The following is a 16540-nucleotide window of genomic DNA, read 5'->3' on the forward strand; positions in this document are numbered from 1 at the left end:
GGAATCAAACTAGATGTCAATAAACAGGAAGAAAATGAGAAAATTCACAAACAAATGAAAATGAGTGCATTCTTGAACAAACATGGGGTCAAAGAAGAAATCAAAAGGGAAAATAGAAAATATCTAGAGACAAATGAAAATGAAAACACAATATACCAAGATCTATGGGACAAAGCAAAAGGAGTACTAAGAAGGAATTTTATAGTGATACACACCTATATTCTTTCTACAAAAGAAGAAAGATCTCAAACAGAATAACTTTACACCTCAAGGAATTAGAAAAAGAACAAACTAAATCCAAAGTTAGCAGAAGGAAAGAAATAACAGAGTAGATATAAATGAAACAGAAAAGTGAAAACCAATAGAAAAAAAAAAATCAATGAAAGTAGGAATCTTTTAAAAAGATAAACATATTGATAAACCTTAGCTAGACTAAGAAAAAAAAAGACTCGAAAATCAGAAATGAAAGAGGAAACATCACAACTGATGCCACAGAATTTTTTTAAAGTCATAAATAAGGTACTATTATGAACAATTATATATGCCAACAAACTGGACAACCTAGAAGAGATGGATAAATTTTACCAAGTCTGCATCAGAACTAGAGCTTGAACAGAACAATAACAAGGAGACTGAATTAGTAACTAAAAACCTTGCAAAAAGAAAAGCTGAAGACCAGATGGCTTCACCAAATGAATTCACTGGTGAATTCTAACATTTAAAGAATAATCAATATCGATCCTTAAACTTCCAAAAATATCGAAGAGGGAACACTTCCAAATTCATTTTATGAGTCAGCATCACCCTGATACCAAAGCCAGACCTTAAAGACACTACAAGAAAAGAAAACTATGGGCCAATATCCCTGATAAACACGGATACAAAAGTTATCAACAAATTTTAGCAAATTAAATTCAATGAGGGCAGCGTTGGTGGCTCAGTTATTTAGCGCCACCTTTGGCCCAGGGTGTGATCCTGGAGACCCTGGATCAAGTCCTGCGTCGGGTTTCCTACATGGAGCCTGCTTCTCCCTTGCTTGTGTCTCTGCCTCTCTCCCTCTCTCTCTCTCTGTCTCTCATGAATAAATAAATAAAATCTTAAAAAAAAATTAAATTCAACGATACACTGAAAGGATCATACAACATGACCAAGCAGGATTTATTTCTGGGATACAAGGATGATTCTACAATGCAAATCAATTAATGTGTTATACCACAGTAACAGAATGAAGGGCAAAAATCACGACTGTCTCAACACATGCAGAAAAAGCATTTGACAAAAGTCAACACTCTTCCATAACTAAAAATGCTCAACAAATTAAGTATGGAAGAAATACTTACCTCAACACAATAAGGACCATACATGAGAAGCCCACAGCTAACATCATCCTCAGTGGTGGAAAACTCAAAGCTTTTCTTTATAATTTAGAAGAAAGCACAGATGCCATGCCTAGTCAACATGCAACTGTAAATCCTAGCCACAGCAATGAAGCAAGAAATGAAAGGAGTCCAAAGTAGAAAGGAAGAAGTAAAATTGTCTGTCTGCAGATGACATGATCATATATGCAGAAACACCAAAGATGTTATCTCCCCACCAAAAAACCTACTGGAATAAATGAAGTTTTAAAAGTTGCAACTTGCCTTTCTGTACACTAACAACAAATTATCTGAATAAAAATAAAATCAAGGAAATAATCCTATCTACAATGGCATCCAAAAAAACCTAAATACTTAGGAATAAATTTAACCAAGAAGGTGAAAGACTTGTATACTAAAAAGTATAAAACACCTATGAAAGACATTTTATTTTTTAATTTTTTAAAAGATTTTATTTATTTTTTCATGATAGACACAGAGAGAGAGAAAGAGAGAGAGAGAGAGAGGCAGAGACACAGGCAGAGGGAGAAGCAGGCTCCATGCCGGGAGCCCAATGCGGGACTCGATCCCAGGACTCCAGGACTGTGTCCTGGGCTAAAGGCAGGCGCCAAACACCGAGCCACCCATGGATCCCCTATTTCTTTAAGATTTTATTTATTCATTCATGAGAGACACACAGAGAGAGAGAGAGAGAGGCAGAGACACAGGCAGAGAGAGAAGCAGGCCCCATGCAGGGAGCCTGATGTGGGACTCGATCCCAGGTGTCCAGGACTACGCCCCAGGCCAAAGGCAGGTGCTAAACCGCTGAGCCACCCAGGGATCCCCGAAAGACATTTTAAAAAATACAAATAAGTGGAAAGACAGATGATGTTCATGGACTGAGAGAATTAATATTCTTGAAATGTCCATACTATCCAAAGTTACCTTACAGACTCAATACCATCCCTATCAAAATCCCAATGATATTTTTTATAAAATAATAGACACAGAAAATAAAAGATACAGAAAAACAATCCTAAAATCTATGTGGAACCACAAAGGACTCTAGATACCCAAAGCAATTCTGAGCAAGAAGAACAAAGCTGGAGGCATCAAGAGTTCCTGATTTCAAAATATATTACTAAGCTACAAGAGTCAAAACAGCAGGGTACCGGCATAAAAACATGCAGAGCGATGCAACCGAAAAGAGTCCAGAAATAAACCTACACATATCTGTTCAACAGATTAACACCACAAAGAAAAATCAACTCAAAATGGATTAAAGATAAACTTAACACCTAATACCATGAAACTCCTAGAGGAAAACACAGAGGAAAAGCTTTTAGCACTGGCAATGCTTTCTTGGGTGGAATACCAAAATAAGGGCAAAAGAAACAACAAAGTGAAAAGGCAACACACAGAACAAGAGAAAATGTTAACTCATACCTCTGATTAACATCCAAAATATATAAGAGACTCATACAACTCAACAGAAAAAAAGTAAAAATAACCCAGGGGCGCATGGCTGGTTCAGTGGGTAGAGCATACAACTCCTGATCTCAGGGTTGTGAGTTCGAGGCCCACTCAGTGTAGAGATTACATAGAAATAAAATCTTAAAAATAAAACAGCCCGATTAAAAAATGGGCAAAAGACCTGAATAAATATTTCTCCACAGAAGACCCAGATGTGTTCAAACATTCATGTGGACAAGTGCTCAACATCACTCATCATTAGAGAAATGCAAATCAAAACCACAATGAGCTATCACCTCAGACCTGTTAGGGTAGCTATTATCAAAAAACAAAAGATAGGGCAGCCCGGTGGCTCAGTGGTTTAGCGCCGCCTTCAGCCCAGGGCGTGATCCTGGAGACCTGGGATCGAGTCCCACGTCAGGTTCCCTGCATGGAGCCTGCTTCTCCCTCTGCCTGTGTCTCTGCCTGTCTCATGAATACATAAATAAAATATTTTTTTAAAAAAAGAGAGAGAGATAACAAGTATTGCTGACAGTGTGGAGAAATGGGAATCCTTACACACTGTTGAGGGGAATGTAAACTGGTGCAGCCACTACGGACAACAGTATGGAAGTTCCTCAAGAAATTAAAAACAGAACCACCATTTGATCCCACAGTCTCACTTCTGGGTACATATGCACAGAAACTGAACATACTTCCACATTCATTTCAACTTTATTCACTATAGCCAAGATATGGAAGCAAGCTAAATGTCCAATGAAAGATGAATAAAGAAAATGTAAAAAAAAAAAAAAGAAAAGAAAATGTACTATTTCCATACAATGGAATATTATTCAGCCTTAAAAAAAAAAGTAAATGCTGTCATTTGTGACATGGGTGAACAAGGAAAACAGTGTGCTAAGTGAAATAAGACAGACACGAAGAACAAATACTACGTAATTCCATTTATAGAAGGAATCTAAAATAGTCATAGTCACAGAAGCAGAGTAGACTGGTGGTTGCCAGGGGATGGAGGGAGGGGCAACAGGAGATGTCAGTCAAAGGGCATAAAGTTTCAGTTATGCAAGATGATTAAGTCCTACAGATGTACCGTGTACTGTAATGCCTGCATTATATACTTAAAAATTTGCTAAGATAATTATACTGGAGTTTAAAAAATAAATTCTTGTTGTTTTATTAAAACATTCATTCATTTATTTATAATGCAAGCAAGTGGAGAGGAGGGCAAAGGGAGAGAGGGAATCCCAGGCAGACTCCAAGCTGAGTGTCAAGCTCAGAGCCCAACACGGGACTCGATCCCACGACCCGGAGATCATGACCTGAGCTGAAATCAAGAGTTGGATGCTCAACCAACTGAGCCACCTAGGAGCCCCAGTAAATCTTTTTAAATTTACTAAGAGAGGGGATCCCTGGGTGGCTCAGAGGTTTAGCACCTGCCTTTGGCCCAGGGCACGATCCCAGAGTCCTGGGAGCGAGTCCCGCATCGGGCTCCCGGCATGGAACCTGCTTCTCCCTCTGCCTGTGTCTCTGCCTCTCTCTCTCTGTGTCTATCATGAATAAATAAATATTTTTAAAAAAATTACTAAGAGAGTAGGTCTATGCCAAGTGTTATACCACAAAAAATAAAAGTGTGAAAAATTTTTTTAAAAAGAGCAGAAAGTAACTTTTAGAGTTAACATATATGTTCGTGGCACTGACAACACTGCTTGTATATGCTCATCACACTGCTGGTTTCACAGGTATATACTCATCTACAAACTCATCAAGTTGGGACACCTGGGTGGGTCAGCAGTTAAGCGTCTGCCTTCAGCCCAGGATGTGATCCTGGAGTCTTGGGATGGAGTCTCACATCGGGCTCCCTGCATGGAGCTTGCTTCTCCCTCTGCCTGTGTCTCTGCTTCTCTCTCTGTGTGTCTCTCATGAATAAATAAATAAAATCTTAAAAAAAAATAAAAAATATACTGTAAAAAAAACTCATCAAGTTGTACATATTAACTATCTATAGCCTTTTTATGTAAATCGTAACATCAATAAAGTGTTTTTTTAAAAAGAAACTAAAAGTAAGTATATAGTTATATTATCAGAGTGCATGCTGAGTAACCACTTAATAAGTATTATTCATGCTCTCCTACATCTTCCAGACAAAATGTGCCATCCTCTATCTCTGCTCCCCGAACCCATCGTGCATCCATCTACACCATTTTACACATTCTATCAGAATAACATATTTGCACATGTTACCCTCATCAGATGACAAGCTTTGCTGGGGGAGGGACTACAGTACGTTGGTGGCCCCTAAACCAAAGCGCTCAGGGGAACAGCACATACCATGGAGTTATCTGCTTTGGCATGAACTCAAAACAAAACAAAACAAAACACAAGGAATGGATCTGTCTAGTCACAGTAACACAGACAATAAAACATCATATCTCAGCCAACAATTACAATTTCACTGTTAAGACTTCTCCAAGACTATTGTCTAGAAAATAAATAACTCTGGGAAGAAGTAAATTGTTATGAGTCATTCTTATCTTCGTGAGGCAAATGAAAGAGAAGAAATCTAAATCAAGTCCAAAGGATACGCAGTCCCTCTGATTCGCTTGATTTTTCCTGGATCTGTGAGCTGAATGGGCTTCAGGACCTTCCTCACAGGACAAGAGAAGAACACCTCCCCTCCTCCTCCAGGATGCATTCCTCGTCGCACCACCTGCGCAGGTGTTGAGAAAGAAGAGGTGAGAATTTGGCAGAGCAGGTGACCCTGACACCCAACCTGGTTGGTTTACACCAAAAGTTCTTCCTTAGAGCACAGCTAGCACTTCTGTATCCAACGTGTCAATCCTTTCAAGATTATCGGTACCTGACGTTAGCACCAAGCAGGGACACTGAAAGGTGAGGCAAAAAGAGGAGCCGACACAGGGCCAGCATGTCCCAGGCCCAGTCAGGCAGGCTTCACTACCAGGGCCTGTGCCCTCATTCTTTTTTTTTTTTTTTTTTTTGTGTGCCCTCATTCTTACGAGCGACTGGCGTGGCTCATTAGCCCATCCCATTTGTGAACCATCAGGAATCCATTTCTCCTCCCAATGCAATTAATGAATCTAAATTAAATAAAAATGAAGTTGTTTCCCTTGTTTAAAATGTTAACTTAAGTAGAGATGCTAAACGGCTTAAGGTATCTAGTTAACTTATTGATACAATAATTGATAATAGTTACTGGTATCATATTGATAATAATTCCTTTTGACAGCAAACAAATGGATGCTTAAATTACTTCCAGGTTTTGAAAACACTAAAAATTCTCAGAAGCATCTAGGTTCGGAGGCCCAAGACACAAATTACACCTAGATGATCTTGCTCAGAGAGGGAGTGTGGCCAGGAGACTGGTTGCACAGCTTACCAGTGGAAGTGCCATGAGGAATAAAGGAGTTAATACACATGAACACTTACAACGTTGCCTATCATACACAAAGTAAGTACAACATAATCGGTGCTGCTGCTGTCACTGTTCGAGTCCCTTTACAGCTCAAAGTCTGTAATGTTTGGTTCAGGACTCCTGAGGGTCTTCTCAATGGTGACTTCAAATGTGACACACACACACACTGCATCCTATAGCTCTTCCAATGAGTTAATAAGAGAATATTTTTCACATGTTTACAGCTAACAATGTGTACATTCTTACCTTTAGCTCAAATGATTCACCGTCAATTCCAAACTGCTTCAATAGAGGGAGGGCTGTTGCCTTAAGAACATCAACCTGTAAAATTATTTAAGGAAAAAAAAAAAGTTTAATTAAACCTTGAGAGGCACCTGGGTGGCTCAGTCGGTTAACTGTCTGCCATCAGCTCAGGTCCCCAGGAATGAGCCCTGCATTAGGCTCCCTGCTCAGTGGGGAGTCCACTTCTCCCTCTCCCTAGCATGTGTGTGTACTCTCTCTCTCTCTCTGCCAAATAAATAAATAAAATCTTTAAAAAAATAAAAAATAACCCTTAAGAGGTAGAAAAAATAAAGAGCCCAGGAAGCAGGATGAGGTTTAGCAATTGGGTAAATGATGTGCTCCTATGAAGAGAAAGCATGCTGATTTACAACTGAGGGCGAAGGCCTGCTCTGCTCCCAAGTAAGGCTGCAATTTTACAAAAAGCCACTGGCTTCTCCGAGCCCCTCTTCACTTACTTTATAGCATCATAAGCCTACCCTACAAGTCACCGTGAGGACCTCATATATCAGGCAAAAAGCACTGAGAAATTGCTGGGCTCATTCAGAAAACAAACTAGGATTTCTGCTCATTCTGGGTGTTTTGTTTTGTTTTTAATTTATTTAAGAGAGAGAGCTCTAGGGTTGGCGGGGTGCAAAGGAAAGAGAGAATCTTCAAGCAGACTCCCTGACTCCAGGCTCCATCCCAGGACCCTGAGATTATGACCTGAGCCAAAACCAAGAGTCAGCAGCTTAACCGATTGAGCCACCCAATGGTCCCAACTTCCATCATTCTTATAGGCATAAATGCTATGGAAAAAAATATCAGCATTTTTTATTACTTTTTCTGACATGGTTATTTAATATTTAAAGTTGGTAGCACTCCAAGCAAGGCAAACCAAATGAACCATCCAACCTGAGCTGGGGCTACCTGGGGATCCTGCAATGCCCACCACACAGGCAGTTAAAGAGGAGGTGGTGTGCCCGCAAGGGGGTGGGGGCAGACTGGGAACAGCAGCTTCAAACTCCAGGAAGCAGCACAAATCCCAGACTATGATGACAATACCCAGGGTAGGGCTGTGCCAAATGTTGCTGTTCTGACACCTGGGGTCCTCTGCTTACTTATCTGTGAATTCCCCAGAGGGAACAGGATGACATTCAAATCTGGTCAGCTAACCAGTAGGTGAATGTTGTCTCAACAGCAAGTTGGGAAGGAAAATGACTCCTTCCTTGTTCCCAATGCAACAGAGCTGTTCCTCAGCCTGCAGGGGCTGGCCTGTCAGCCAGCACTGAGGGCAGGCAGCCACAGCAAGGCGCATAGGGAAAAAGTCGTGGTCAGAGTTCAGACTCTGCCTCCAGTTAGCTGGTGGCCTCAGCTCAGAAAATCCCAAACTGTCTGAACTTCTTTGTCTCTATGGTAAGGGGGCTCAGCCTGGAGCAACTCTAACATGCTGGGATTCAGCAGAATGATACTCCAATAAGGCTTCAGAGCACAGAACAGACCCCAATTAAATATTTTGATACCACAAATTAACCAGAAGCAGAAATGACCTGGGAAGCCTAGGAACATGTTCGGAATAGATCAGGTGGGGCAGAAGCAGTTATGGGGAAAACCCATTAAAGATTAGCTCATTTCATTAAATATTAAAGCTAAACACATGTTAAAAACTTAAAATACGCATTCAGGGTTACCACAACAAGGAAGTCAGTCCGAGTAGAATACAGGACAGCTGAGGAGAAGGCCAAACTAGACTCTGGGAAAAGTGAGGGAGGTACCAACATAGGTAGCTCTGCTGTCACGACTCCCAGGAACTAGGCACCCACCAGCTCTCCTGGGAGGAAAGAAAAGCAAGAAGACGGCACATCCCACCTATACTTGGATTCAGAAGGATGAGGTGAAGTGACTGTGAAGGTCAGCTGGAAGCCCTGGTGTAACCCGATGCGTGGCCCTGTCTCCTGGCTCTCTCTCCACTTGACACAGAGGGCAGGCTATCTTGGTGCAGGGGGACTAGGACCAGGAAAGCAGATGTGGACTTGAGTCCCTCTCTGCCTCTTACCTGCTGTGACACCAGAAAACTCCCTCTGCATCCCCAGGGCTTTGGGTGCCTCCTATATAACGGGAGGGGCTAGAATGGATGTGCCCCCCTGGCTCTGCAGAGTCTCTAATTTTAGCAGAGTGAGGGAAGTCTGTAAGTTCTGCTCAAGGAAAACAGAGCTGTAACTCTGATTACAAGCAAAAGTCTGACCCAGGTGGCACCTGAGGGCAAAGGCTTATCCTTCAGGTCAGTGGATCGGTCGACAGACAGAAACATGACCAGATCCGAGCCAAAAAGAAAAAAGGAAGAAACCCGCTCCCAGCTACCTTGTCCAAAACAGTGATAAGAAAGAACATCCACCTCACAGGGTTGGTGTGAGAATTAAACAAGTAAGGATGCATACACATGAACCCAGGTTCACCCAGAAGAACACCCAGCACACAGCAGACGTAACTGTACTTCTCTTCCCCTCCCAGGAGGGAAAGAAGACTAGAATCTTCACTTGCCTTTTGGCCGGCTTGTCTGCACCAATAAATACCTACAGGCAGCTCTGGTGCAGAATCACCGAGATTTAGAGGATACCTCTTTAACTTTTCTTCCAAGAATCTCTCCCCACTCCCAGTCTTTTCGTCCCCGGAAGGAAAATGTCCCTATTCCTGCACAGGGCTCACCCCATCACTTCCACCGTCGACCTCACCCCTACACCTGCTCTAGTGAACCTTATAAATACCCCACTCCTTTTAATGGTTTTTTTAAAAGATTTTTTCTTTAAATTTATTCAGAGAAAAAAAAAATAAAATAAAATAAATTTATTCAGAGAGAGAGAGGCAGAGACACAGGCAGAAGGAGAAGCAGGCTCCATGCAGGAGCCCAACATGGGACTCGATCTCGGTGCTGCGCCACCGAGGCTGCCCATATTTTAATGGTTTCTTTCTCCACTACTGTGTCGCCTCTGCCCACAAGTAAGATCAAGCTTCCTTCATTCAAAAAACAGTGCAGTCCAGGTGGCTCAGCGGTTTAGCGTGGCCTTCAGCCCAGGGCGTGATCCTGGAGACCTGCGATCAAGTCCCACGTCAGGCTCCCTGCATGGAGCCTGCTTCTCCCTCTGCCTGTGTCTCTGCCTCTCTTTCTCTCTGTGTATTCTCATGAATAAATAAATAAAAACAAAAAACAGAAAAAACTAATGGGATGCCTGGGTGGCTCTGTCAGTTGAGTATCTGCCTTTGGCTCAGGTCATGATCCAGGGGTCCTGGAATCGAATCGGGCATCAGGCCCCCTGCTCAGCAGGGAGTCTGCTCCCCCTGCTTGTGCTCTCTCTCTCTAATAAATAATTAAAACAAAAACATAAAACAAAACGAAAACTCAGCTCTTAAAGAATCATCCTATCTAACCTTCTAGAAGACTCTCCTGGTTTTCCATGGTTCTGTTTGCTACTCATTCCTCAATTCATGCCTGTCCTTATAGTCCCATGACACTACTCTCTCAAAGGTCAACACAACTTCTCACTGTCGAATCTCCCCACCTAGCACTGAGATCCCGTAAACCTGCCTCTGTGAGTCATCCCTCACTTCTTAGAACTCAACTCCTACCTCCACAGTCACTGTCTCCAGGCCCTTTCTCCCACTCACACCTTAAACATTCATTTCCTCTTTTTCCTCTCTTCTCGGTCTCTGGAACCACGCAACCCACAGAGGCCAGAAAGGGAATTTAAATGAATCATGAGGTCAGCTAAGACCTGTGTCCAACCAGAGTTCACATCTTCTCCAAAGAGGGCAGCAGCACCACAGGTCCAATTCAGCACCATGAAGGCCCCACTGATGGCCATGCAGTGCTGCCACATAAACCTAGTATAAAATAAAACCTGGGATCTCAAACACGAATCACCAGCTCAGATCCACACACCACCATCACACTTTGCAAGCCAAAGGAAAAACAGCTGTCAGATTAACTCAGTCAAAAAGCCTCCAGCGTTCAACCTTGGCACTAGTCAATCTCCTTCTCCTAGGGATTTAACTATCAAGAGGCAAGATCTTAATGACCTACCTCTGAGGCTCCAGACAATAACTTCTTTTATTTTTTTTTAAGATTCTATTTATTCATGAGACACACACACACACACACACAGAGAGAGAGAGAGAGAGAGAGAGGCAGAGACACAGGCAGAGGGAGAGAAGCAGGCTCCATGCAGGGAGCCCGATATGGGACTTGATCCCAGGACTCCAAGATCATGCCCTGGGCCAAAGGCAGGTGCTAAACTGCTGAGCCACCCAGGGATCCCCCAGCCAATAACTTCTAACTGCCAGCTGGACATCTCCATGTGAATATCCTGCCAATATCCCAGAGAAGAGGATGAAAATTAAACACAGCATCCATCACCCTACCACAATTTTCCTCTTCCCTGTGTCAAATGCTATCTGCTCTCTATCCTTCCAGTCAAGAATAGAAATCATGGAATAATTTATAACCACTTCCTCCTACCAGTTAGGAAGTCTCACTCCACAGTGTCCTTCAGATCAGTCTTTCCCTTTCCACTTCCATGCCCATAATGTTCCAACTAACTGACGCCTCTCTAATTCATCCTTATCTTCCTAAAATCTGAGATACACTCTTGGCTTCCTTTCCTCTACAAAACCCTCCCCAGCTCTCAGCACTTTGCTTGTCCCTTGGACAGGGGAACCTTGTAGTCTCCCTAGCCACCTTCATAGCTGTCCACCTTATGGAGTTCCAGAAGGGAACTCTTCAAATTCAACCTTGTGTGCACTGAGTGGACATGGACATGGACTGGGGGAGCCATACGTTAGTGAGAAAGCTTGAGTCTATGGCCATAGCACTCTGAACGCACCAGATCTCGTCTGATATAGGAAGCTAAGCAGAGTCAGGCCTGATGAGTACCTGGATGGGGAAAGCCTGAAGTGATGGAAGCCACGGGCTGAAGAATTCAGGATTCTTCTACTCTCATTCAGGATTAGGTGTATTTATTTTATCCTGGTCTGGAGCCAAGTACTAACCAAGGTCATTTTAGTCATGCAGCTAGCAAAAGCAGAGAGCCCTACAACATTTGAAAACAGATTTTTTTAAAATACCCTGCATGCAAGAATTAGGTACTATTTCTGGGGAATTTATCAGCTAAGTTTTGTTACTCTTAATATATAAAACTTTTTTAAATGCCAGTAGAAATAGCTTTTAAGATTATTAGCAATTGTGGAAAATAAAAAAGTACAAAACTGAGACACACAGTGCCAGAGTTTCCTGTATGCTTCAAAGCTCTTCCCATTATGCAAGACTCTTCCTCCTCCCCCCCTTCTAGAACCTTCAGAAAATGCAGGAAAAAAAGCAATAATTTGAAATTAGTTTAAAATTCAAAATACTTTAAGTAAATAAATATTTTTTAAAGGGGGGGTTGTGCCTGGATGGCATAGTCCATTGAGCTTCCTACTCTTGCTCTCAGCTCAGGTCATGATCTCAGGGTCATAAGAGACTGAGCCCCTCCCCCAACTCCAGCTCCATGCTCAACAGGGAGTCTACTTGGTTTTCTTTCTCCCTCTGCTCCTCCCCCGTCTAAAACAAATAAATCAATCTTTAAAATTCTAAACAGTTTATGCAACATTACTTTACAGATGAGAATTTCAGATATTGCACTGTACTCAGGATCCTAAGAAAGGAGTTTATATACCTGAATTCCCAAGAATTGAGGAATAAGTCTTTTAGTGCCTACCAACACACTAACTGGGATTATACCCTAATAGATGTCTTGGTGATTACCAGCAGTCTCCACTTTGGGACTCACTGCACCACCTAATTGGTCTTTCCTGGTTAAGAAAGTTATATACTTCACATTCTGCCTCACAAGTCACCTCCTCAGTGGTCTGGGTCCAGTATCAGTAGAGATGAAGACAAGTGTCCTTGGTAAGGATTTCACATCATGGCCCTAAGCTTTAAGATACCTTCTCTGGCCAGCAAAGAATCCAAAGGTGGGGAGCTTTCCCTCTATACAAGAGAGGTATAAGGCAATCCTGGACAGAATTGCTCTAATCTCTGTCTCTGTCACACACATATACATACACATACACATACACATACACACAACAAAACCCATCCTAGACGGGCACCAAGACAGCTGTGGTGGCCACAGTGAAAATTCCACACATATATGAAACTATCCTCCCCACACATGCAGGAAAATTAGCATGCATAGTAAGAAGATTGCTGGTGCCCACAAACTATCCAAGTTCATGTATACCTCCCTGCCCTTGCCCTTTTTCTAAATCTGCAAACTCTCCTTGGAAGAAAAAAAAGTCCTAAAATTTATGGTTAAAACCCAAGTAAGTCAAGATTATGCTACAGAAATGCCAAGGAGATGTTATTATTTTCTGTCTAACATTTTGGTCTACTGCCTTCCAGCCACAGCCATCACCATGACCTTAAGAAGATTCCAGTCACAAGCACTCGAGCCAACAGAACCATATTTCACGTCAACCACGATGAGACTGCATGCATCTGTTCTGAAGGCTCTTAGACACAACAACGAAAGGCACCTTGATGAATGTTAGCAATCGTCACTGAATCTAATGATTACAAGTCTTGGTTCATCTGCTTCCTAGAGTGATTAATGTCTAAATCTCAAGGTAAATAACAAAACAAAAACACTCGGCAATAAAACTGTGCTTTATCAGGAACTTGTTTCTCAAAAGCTGGGTTGCTGCAAGAAACAGAGCTACTCACTGCTCACTACTCACCGAAGGGTCAACCTGGTCATTGGTTACTCCTCGCAGAACGATTCTTAACGGGTGCTTCATAAATGGAGCCAGACAAAGAAGACTCTCCAGGTAGTAGCCAATGCTGCGAAGGACATTACAGTCATGTTCCACAGACCCACCGTACAGGAGGCCAGGCTGGTAATACAAGGTTGTTCCTTACACCAGAGGAAGGAGAGCCACATTCAACAGAAAACAAAACAAAAACAAAAACAAAAACAAAAACAGAAAAAACACTTAGTGTCACAAAGTCAACAAAGGAAGTAAAACCTAAGGGGAAAGTCTGACAAGGGCATCCAAGAAGTTCAAAATGCCATTCCTAAGGGCCCACACTTCACTCCAAAAGCTGACTCATTACTGTCAAGCCCCTGTAACAATAATAAACTGTGAGTGTAATTTAATAAACAGCAATAAATTAAACCCCTCCCTAAGCATCTGAGTTGCCAAAATCGTGGCAGGGCAGAGGAGAGATCCTAACAGGCGCTCTGGTCTACCAAGAGCACACTCTGCCTGCTGTGGGGGGCTTTACAAATGATGTGCTAAAATCATCATACCAGCAACCAGCTTCTCCCGGGCCCCTGAAATGAGATTTCCCTGTATACAGCACTCACCAACAGGATTCCTAGAGAAGGCAAGTACTTGATGGCACTTAATACTGTTAATAGTAGCTATTTTAATAGTAATGAGTGGAAAGATCTAAAACTATTAAATAGCTTTAGTGGAAACTCTATTATCTTTATTCAGTCTTTTGCATATTTGTATCATCCAGAAAGTTTCTTACTGGGTATACGTATTAGGGGAAAAGTAAAATATTCTAGATTATTAGGGGCAGGGAACACATAAATGGGTGAACAAGAGATTGTTGCTGCTCAAAATCTTTTGCCAATGTCTTCTGGCATAATTAACCAATAAATTTAACATTAGAGGAAAGTGATCTAGGCTCAGTCACTGAAAAGGAAAGCAATTCTTTGAAGTTTCATAAAATAAAAAAATTTGGAGTTTCGTTAACAAAAGAAAAAAAAAAGACTGTATCATCACTAAATTCTGCAAATCTGTGCCTACAAATGAACCAAGTGAAAAACTGGTAGATTATTAGAATGAAGACTTCTCTGGTGGGGCAGGAAGTATGACATAGAAGCAGGATCATTTAAAATGTCTTACTTCCCAACTTAAGCTACAGATATGACCAGAAAATAATTATGAACCCTCTAAATCACCAATAAAAACTGCTGGAAAAAAATGTTTTTAATTTAAAATTTTCTTTTAAATCCCCAGCAATTTCGAAGTAAGCCAAGGAGGACTCAAGGAATCATAGGTTGCAAAAGGTATCTGAAGTCTCATGCCTAAAACATGTTCTCTGTAGGATAGGCCCGAAAGCAGCTACAAATCGGGTCTCATGTGATGCAGGGGCCACTTATTAGGACAAACGTCATCTTTCTTAAGAGAGCCAAGTGAGAAAGTTCAGAGTTTCCTTTGTGGAATATATGTGCAAAGGTGAATACTTCATGGAGCGAGGCAGTGTTTGCCATGGCTTCCCATACAATGTCTTGAAAAAGAGTTTCTAATAGCCAACAAACAGCTAAAAAACAACCTAAGTGTTTACCTGTAGGGAGCAGTTAAATAAATTATCGGGCATCCATACAATAGAATACTCTACTAGGCCCATGGAAATGTTGAGATGGATCTGCGTGTGCCTGGCAGGGAAAGTTCTCGGAGACATCTGTGATAGTGAAGAAAAGCTGGCTGCAGAACAATCTGAAGAGCGTGACGTTGCTGGAGGCTTGAGATACAGAAGTGCGCAAGGAAGCAAAGGCATATATAGGAGACAAGGGCACACACCTCAGGCTGTGACCATGGCTGCCCCTCAGGAAGAGGGAGGGAACAGGAGAAGAAACAGGTGAAGGGATTTTCACAACTTTTGCATATACTTGAGCTTAATTTTTTTTTCTTTTTATTGAGAGGAGAGAGAAAGAATGCATGCAGGGGGCAGGGCGGAGGAGCAGGAGACGAAGAGGGAAAGAATCCCAAGCAGACTCTGCACAGAGTATAGAGCCCAACTGCGGGGCTTGATCTCACAACCCCGAGATCATGACCTGAGCCAAAACCAAAAGTTGGGACACTCAACGGACTCAGCCACCCAAGTGTCCTGTGCATTCTTACTTTGAAGATAAAACTAAAAAAGTAAAATTCAGCACATATAACTACTTCACAGGGTTTGCTGTAAAATTTGACTGTGACAAAATAAAGACTTTGAAAAGATGTGCAGAAATATTAGGTAAAAAAAAAAATTAGGTATAAAGTATTTTTGTTGTTGAAAAAGAGAAGGTGCTTGTTTGTTGATGTGAAATTTCCAGCCTTCTAACTTCTTTAATTCAAGTGTACGCCCCTTACATCGGCAGATTTCACATACATTTCCACACACTGTATCACGGACAGGAAACTCGCCCTTTCCACATGATTATTTTTATAGGGTCAAAAGGCATGAGAGGGAAGCCTGGGTGGCTCAGTGGTTGGGCATCAGCCTTTGGCTTAGGGTGTGATCCCAGGTCTGGGGATCAAGTCCTACAACCGGCTTCCTGCGAGGAGCCTGCTTGCTTCTCCATCTATGTCTCTGCCTCTCTTTCTGCATCTTTCATGAATAAATAACTAAAATCTTTTAAAAAGGGGGGGAATGAGGGGGGGCATGAGAAGTAGGAATGTTTAAGTAGAATATGTGGGTGCTTTCAGGAACGGTAAGAAAGAGAGCTTACCTGTTTGGTTTATTTCAATCCGAGAACCATTAGTTACTTTGTCCAACAGTCTTATGAAGCTGGCTTCAAAGTCTGTGAGGAAAAGAGAAAACAGATTGGCCTCATGTCAGGTCACCATTTCCAGAGTACATGTGTTATCCAGGAACTGCGGTGGAAGGTATGTGACTTCCTGCATCATGCCCAGGTTCTTGTTAGGACTGGGGTGGGACCACTGGCTGAGGAAACTAAAGCAGCTGAAAAGCACTGACTAGCGGACATATGGTTAGTGGAACTATGAGAAACAATTCAGCTTTCATATTCCACAACAAACAACAACTCTACCAGCAATCTGATGGGGTATTAATTTCAGCAGCCTACCACCCATCAAGGCCTGCTCTTCTGACTTGAGGAGTGCATGCCAAATACAGGAGAAACCGCAGAAAGTGGGGAAGAGTCTGAAAGTCAATTTCTTATTTATTCCAGAATACCCAAGAGGGCAGATGAAA

At 42.1% G+C, this 16540-nt stretch overlaps 1 protein-coding gene across 5 annotated transcripts in view; it reads right to left on the minus strand.

Moving 5' to 3' along the window:
* Window positions 1-16540, minus strand: part of RCL1 (RNA terminal phosphate cyclase like 1) — a 58176-nt gene that overhangs the window by 26679 nt on the left and 14957 nt on the right. For all 5 annotated transcript variants that reach the window (XR_012002172.1, XM_072761579.1, XM_072761565.1 and 2 more), the window contains exons 2-5: window positions 16056-16127; window positions 13288-13463; window positions 6505-6579; window positions 5411-5535 (exon numbers count right to left, since the gene is read on the minus strand). Coding sequence is in view for 4 of the 5 variants with exons in the window: in XM_072761579.1 (XP_072617680.1) it covers window positions 5411-5535; window positions 6505-6579; window positions 13288-13463; window positions 16056-16127 (448 nt within the window). In the remaining variant the exon portion in view is untranslated. The remainder of the gene's footprint in view (window positions 1-5410; window positions 5536-6504; window positions 6580-13287; window positions 13464-16055; window positions 16128-16540) is intronic.

This window comes from Vulpes vulpes, chromosome 1 (genome assembly GCF_048418805.1).
Source record: "Vulpes vulpes isolate BD-2025 chromosome 1, VulVul3, whole genome shotgun sequence".
Classification (NCBI taxonomy): Eukaryota; Metazoa; Chordata; class Mammalia; order Carnivora; family Canidae; genus Vulpes; species Vulpes vulpes.